The sequence below is a fragment of the Bison bison genome, unplaced genomic scaffold (assembly GCF_000754665.1).
Source record: "Bison bison bison isolate TAMUID 2011002044 unplaced genomic scaffold, Bison_UMD1.0 scf7180017864383, whole genome shotgun sequence".
Lineage (NCBI taxonomy): Eukaryota > Metazoa > Chordata > Mammalia > Artiodactyla > Bovidae > Bison > Bison bison.
In genome coordinates, this window is record NW_011494955.1 from 6,934,717 (window position 1) to 6,941,385 (window position 6,669).

The 6,669-nt window shown below is 41.6% G+C and overlaps 1 protein-coding gene across 3 annotated transcripts in view; it reads left to right on the forward strand.

Annotated features, from left to right (window-relative positions):
• The window catches only part of SP1 (Sp1 transcription factor), a 38,196-nt gene that overhangs the window by 476 nt on the left and 31,051 nt on the right, over nucleotides 1–6,669 (forward strand). The window contains exons 1-3 of one of the 3 annotated variants that reach the window (XM_010857927.1): nucleotides 103–541; nucleotides 634–788; nucleotides 1,094–2,609. In XM_010857927.1, coding sequence (XP_010856229.1) covers nucleotides 648–788; nucleotides 1,094–2,609 — 1,657 coding nt within the window. In that variant the 5' untranslated portion in view covers nucleotides 103–541; nucleotides 634–647. Of the gene's footprint in view, nucleotides 1–102; nucleotides 542–633; nucleotides 789–1,093; nucleotides 2,610–6,669 lie in introns of those variants that run through there. The other 2 variants (XM_010857928.1, XM_010857926.1) reach the window with 2 other exon arrangements.

Genomic DNA, 6,669 nt, shown 5'->3' on the forward strand with positions numbered 1-6,669 from the left:
GCCGTAGATTACCCCTCCCCCCGTAAATTACCCCTCCCCCCTACCGTCCCGCCCTTTCCACGCCCCACACCCCGAAACCGCCCTTTCCCTCTAGGGCCCGCCCTCTAGCCGCCCCGAATCGCTTGATTTCTAACCCCTGGACCTCTTTAGCCCCTTATTAATATTTATAAATGTTTCCCCACTCAAACTTTTTATCTGTTCTTTTCCCCTTTCTCCTGCTTTCCTCTTGTTACTTTTTACACTTGAGATTTTCTCTTTCTCCATTTCCTTTGACCCTAGTTTTTAGCAAACTTTCCATCCACCCACATGTTTTATGCCTTATCTATCCTTTTTTTCCCCCAGGTTCCTTTTTCAACATGCCCACCGACCCTCGTATTTCCTGTACCAAAGGCACCTTTTCAGTGTTTTCTGACTTTAATTTTGTGCAAGGGAGAATTGAGGTCCGGTTTTGGCATCACTGAGCCTAGATCACATCCTACTGGTCTGCAACTGTTCCTTCTCCCCGAATCGTTTTTTTAATACTGGCGCCTTTCACCTTCCTGTTAGTCATTTGTTTCATCACAGCCTCTTTTACCCTTTCTCACTTGACCTTTTGCTTTCTCCAATTTTAAGTTATTTTAAAATTATTTTTAGACCAAGATCACTCCATGGATGAAATGACAGCAGTGGTGAAGATTGAAAAAGGAGTTGGTGGCAATAACGGGGGCAATGGAAATGGTAGTGGTGCCTTTTCTCAGGCTCGAAGCAGCAGCGCAGGCAGTAGCAGCAGCAGCGGAGGAGGAGGGCAGGTAAGTGATGATCCTGACAGAATGGGGAAGGTGCTGAGAGGCTGTAAATATCCTTAGATGACTGTCTTTTTACAAAAAAAATTTTGGGGGAAGGGCTAAACCATTTTCTAGATAGGGAAGTAAGCACAGCTAGACAAGTGACTTGGAGATCCCCCTGAATGAGAGTTTCAACAGTATAGATAGATCCAACTTTTTGTTTGGTTGGGTTTTTCTTTTTTTTCCCCTTTTGCACTGTTACACTGCCCCCTGGTCTGGCAAATGGGTATCACTAAAGTAACTCCTTTCCTCTCCCTATTTCTGGCCAGGAATCCCAGCCATCCCCTTTGGCTCTGCTGGCAGCAACTTGCAGCAGAATTGAGTCACCCAATGAAAACAGCAACAACTCCCAGGGCCCAAGCCAGTCAGGGGGCACAGGTGAGCTTGACCTCACAGCCACACAACTTTCCCAGGGTGCCAATGGCTGGCAGATCATCTCTTCCTCCTCTGGGGCTACCCCTACCTCGAAGGAACAGAGTGGCAGCAGTACCAACGGCAACAATGGCAGTGAGTCTTCCAAGAATCGCACGGTCTCCGGTGGGCAGTATGTTGTGGCTGCCACTTCCAACCTTCAGAACCAGCAAGTCCTGACCGGACTACCTGGAGTGATGCCTAATATTCAGTATCAAGTAATCCCACAGTTCCAGACCGTTGATGGGCAACAGCTGCAGTTTGCTGCCACTGGGGCCCAAGTGCAGCAGGATGGTTCAGGTCAGATACAGATCATACCAGGTGCAAACCAACAGATCATCACAAACCGAGGAAGTGGAGGCAACATCATTGCTGCTATGCCAAACCTACTCCAGCAGGCTGTCCCCCTTCAAGGCCTGGCTAATAATGTACTCTCAGGACAGACTCAGTATGTGACCAACGTACCAGTGGCCCTGAATGGGAATATTACCTTGCTGCCTGTCAACAGCGTTTCTGCAGCTACCTTGACTCCTAGCTCTCAGGCAGTCACGATCAGCAGCTCTGGGTCCCAGGAGAGTGGCTCACAGCCTGTCACCTCAGGGACTGCCATCAGTTCTGCCAGTTTGGTATCTTCACAAGCCAGTTCCAGCTCCTTTTTCACCAATGCCAATAGCTACTCAACAACTACTACCACCAGCAACATGGGAATTATGAACTTTACCACCAGCGGATCAGCAGGGACCAGCTCTCAGAGCCAGACACCCCAGAGGGTCAGCGGGCTGCAGGGATCTGATACTCTGAACATCCAGCAGAACCAGACATCTGGAGGTTCACTGCAAGCAAGTCAACAAAAAGAGGGAGAGCAAAACCAGCAGACACAGCAACAACAACAAATTCTCATCCAGCCTCAGCTGGTTCAAGGGGGACAGGCCCTTCAGGCCCTCCAAGCCGCCCCATTGTCAGGGCAGACCTTTACAACTCAAGCTATCACCCAGGAAACCCTCCAGAACCTTCAGCTTCAGGCTGTTCCAAACTCTGGCCCCATCATCATCCGGACACCAACAGTGGGGCCCAATGGACAGGTCAGCTGGCAGACTCTTCAGCTGCAGAACCTCCAAGTTCAGAACCCACAAGCCCAGACAATCACCTTGGCCCCAATGCAGGGTGTTTCTTTGGGGCAGACCAGCAGCAGCAGTACCACCCTTACACCTATTGCCTCAGCTGCCTCCATCCCTGCCGGCACAGTCACTGTGAATGCTGCTCAGCTCTCCTCCATGCCTGGCCTCCAGACCATTAACCTCAGTGCATTGGGTGCTTCAGGAATCCAGGTGCACCAGCTTCCAAGCCTGCCCTTGGCGATAGCAAATGCCTCAGGTGAGACTTGAGATCTTTTGCATTTATCTCTAGAGCTACTTAGCATCTCAGCTGAAACCATTGAGTCTAAAGAAGAGGGAGTAGAATCTTTTGAGGGCAGTACTTCTGAGGGCAAGTCAGTTAGAGAAGTAGCAATGATTCTAAGTCATTTGGAGCTGACTTAATAAAACTTTTTCCTCTTCAGTTACTCTGTCCAGAAAGGAGCATCTCTGGGCAGTGTCTTTGGGGTCTCTGTACATTCAGTGCCTGGTACTACAGTACAAGAGTGGGCAAACTTTTTCTGTAAAGGGCCAGATAGTAAATAGTTTAGGCCTTATGGGCCACATAAGTTCTCAATTACGTGTACTTTTTTGTTTTTGCAACCTTTTAAAAATATAAAATATTCTTACCTTAAGGGCCTTATTTGGCTTGAGGGTTCTTCTCTGCAGACAGGAATGGATTATAAACTTATCTGTAGGGCAGTTATTAAATCATCAGTTATTTCTCACAAACTGTAAGCAGGGGAAAACTGATGGATTCCAAAGGACTTCAACAAAATAAGTTCCCTGGTTAATCTTTTAGTTAACCAGAAGAGCCTACCCTTTGAGGTTTAATTTTTTCAACTCCTACTTAGCTTGAAAGTATTAATGTGTATTTTTAATAAGCTTCCTAGGTGATTTTCTTTTGTTTTGTTTCTTAAGCCTCCTAGGTAGTGATTCTAATACTTTCTAGATTAGAGAGCCACTTTCTAGACTGCTTTGAAAGTAGCGTATGGTTGAAAGGTGGAAGAGAACAGAAGTGGGGCACAGAGTGGAGTGGGGAGATGGAGTTGAAAGGAATTAGAAGTAAGGACTTTGAGGGGGAAAGAGAATTGTCAAGGAAGGAGGTGTATATATTGGAATGTATGTTGAATCAGTTGACACTATTCAGTCATATATTTTGAACTATATTTTACTAGTATTGGTTAATTTGAAATTTAAAACCTGTTTAAAACTGTAAGAATTTATTTAGAGTTTATCATTTTAAATTTCATGGTGATACTAATCTTTAATGATCATGGTGATAGAACTAATCTTGAATGAAGCACATTAGGATACATAGGCATCTTTATATTCTGGGATGATATATAGAAATTATGAGAAGTAGTTTAATACCACTGAACTTCTACTTCTGTTGGTGTATCTGTGGATTTGTTAATTGTTTACTTTTATTATAGAGTTCTTATTCTGTTTAGATTGGCTCTTATGTAAGAGAGGGTAACAAATAGGCAACCATATTTCCTGCCTCCTGCAGTTGAGGAAGATCTGTGGTGGGGAGGTCTGCTCAAGTTCACCACTTGTATGTTTAAAATTACTACATTTTGAGCCTTAACAGACAGAAATTTTCTTAGTGAATTGGAGATCTTAAAATAGAAGCTTAGAGCTGAAAGAGACCTTAGGAATCATCTCATACGCCTGCCTTATTTTCCAGATAAGGACTTTGAGATACTGGGAAGCACATACGTTATGAGACTACTTGCTGTTCTAGTCTGGAGCATTCATTACCTATTAATTTTAACTTGGGACATCCTTTAAATTGTTAAAAATCTTTTGGAAAAGATATCTTTTGTTACTTTGAAATTTAAGGCTATAGAGCTGGCAAGTGTTTATAGGCCAAAAATTATGTGAGTAGAAATGGGAAAAGTTTAATAAAAACTGAACCTAACAGCTTGGAAAATTAGACACTTTCTGGGTAATCTACGTTTGTGTGTTTGTTTTCTCTTTGCCCTTAAGTTATTGAGATTGTTGTAGATAGTATTAATTTGGATCCTTGCAATGTGTAAACGGTTTATAACTGGAGCTCTAAGGAACAGTTATGAGACACTTTCATTGCTAAATCATGGTCTGGGGAAGTCTGCCATTTACTTTGTCATAGAATAGGGCTACCTTCCTAGCTGTTATTGATGGTCTCTGAGCTCTAGAAAACACATGTCTTTTTAAGATAGTAACAGCTTGACATTCACTAAGAAGAGAATGAAGCTCTGAAAGGCCATTTTGTGAGAGTTGAGATTGCTTTATTCATAGTGGTTTTTGAAGATACATGTTTCCTCCTTTCTGGTTAGTCATAGTTGTGCAACGTTTTTTCCCCTTCAATTGATCTGACTTCAGCCTTAATGAAAGATAATGCAGTCATTTCCTGGAAGCTTAGTGCTCTTTAGCTGTTGCCTGGCTGCTACAAAGTCTCTCATTTTACCTGTTTTTCTGGTATACAGTTATTTTATTAGAAAAACTCAGCCTCTTGGCAGTATGATGTAGTGGAAAGAGCCATGAATATGAATTCATGTTGTAAGATAGGTAAGTAGATAGCATTCTGTAAAGGGAAACATTATTTTTAAATGGTTGTGGAAGACTGCAGCTTCTATGTCACTTAATAGATTTAGTCTTTTTGGGGCCCTACCACGTGGCTTCTTGTAGGATCCTAGTTCCCTAAATAGGGATTGAACCCTTACATCCCCACCCCCCACCTCTAGCAGTGAAATGGAAGAGTCCCAGCCCCTGGACTGCCAGGGAATTTCCACATTTATTGTTTTTAAAAGTCATCTTTTAAAACTTTTCTAAGTTCTCTTGTTGACTTTTATTATGTTTATTTGTTTACTTGAATATACAGGCAAAGGCACAAACTTAGACCCCAAATCAGTCGCCCATCTTAGTGTTCCTGTTTTCAGTTCTGCCGCTGGTGGGTGATAGTGAAGAAGGGACCACTCAGTAACGTGGGGATCTTTTGGCTCTTAGTTCTTGTTATTTTTTAAGTGAGCAGCTTTTCCTTTTTTTTTTTTTAACTAACACCCTGTCCCCTTTATTCTTTTATCAACACTCTTTCCTCTCATTTGGTAGTTACACGCTCTGATCTCGGTTCTGGGTTGTTTTGTTTTTTAAGCTTCAAGCTTCAGATTTTTTTCTCAGCCCCGGCTAAGTTCAAAAAACTCTTCCCCAAGGTTGAGGAGGGGCCAGTTTTGAAAGACTTAGTTTGGATGACTTCGTGGGAGTTCTGCCTAATAAAGAGTGCGGGACTGGGCTTTGGCAAGAGAATAAAACATATTTCCTTGATGGCTATAATTCACTCATGAAGCAAATTTCAGACACTAAAAATAAAAATTTCACATCTGCTTAGTTTTATTGGGGTCGGGAAAATGTCTCCTCTTAGAAATTAAGTTGAATGCGATACCAGAGTTGGTTTGCCAACAGTGTCGCTAAACTTGGGGTCAGATTGCTGAGACCTATTTTGTTAACAGAACAAAATAGTTCATTTGAACATGAGTGTTAAGTAGGTTTAGTTGGTTTAAATGTGTCCAGAATTATCATTCTAGTTAGTGCAAAGGGTCATACAAGAGAATTTTCTATTTTAAAATAATATACTTTTATTGACTATAACATCGTGTTTCAGCATCATTTGCTTTCTTTAGTGTGATTTTATAAGTGTAATTTAAATGAGTTCAGTGTAAGTAGAAAAGATCTCCTTTAAAATCTAGGTGCCTTGATTGATTTGGAAAGACTGAGAAGACAGTCTTGAGACTTTTTCAGTTGCTCCTATTTATTTATTCTAGTGGCTTTCTGTCAGTGACGTCATTGTTAAATCACACTGCATTGTGTAATGTGGTCCTTTTAGTTCTTAATTAAATAACAAGAGCACAAGGGTGCCTAGTGTTTTGGAAAAATTTAGTATCTGTTCTATTCTCAGATCTCCCTTTCCCTTTAATTATTCTACATTGTAAAGTAGCATATAAATGTTGGCACTAAAAATGTAGTTCTGCTCATTTCTTGGTTCTAATTGTTTTGTTTTCCCTCGAAAATATTTTAAATGTAAGAGGAACACCTGTAGAAAGGCTGTATTACATAATATTTTGTAAGTTACTGATTGGATAAACATTAATAGATAATAGTTGAAATTTTTCAGTTTGCCGTTTAATTGAAAAACAAGCATATTTTTCATATTTCTTATGGAAGGTATGTCAAAATAAGCAGGATGACAATATACAGCCTTGACATACTCCTTTTCCTGTTTGGAACCAGTCTGTTGTTCCATGTCCATTTCTAACTGTTGC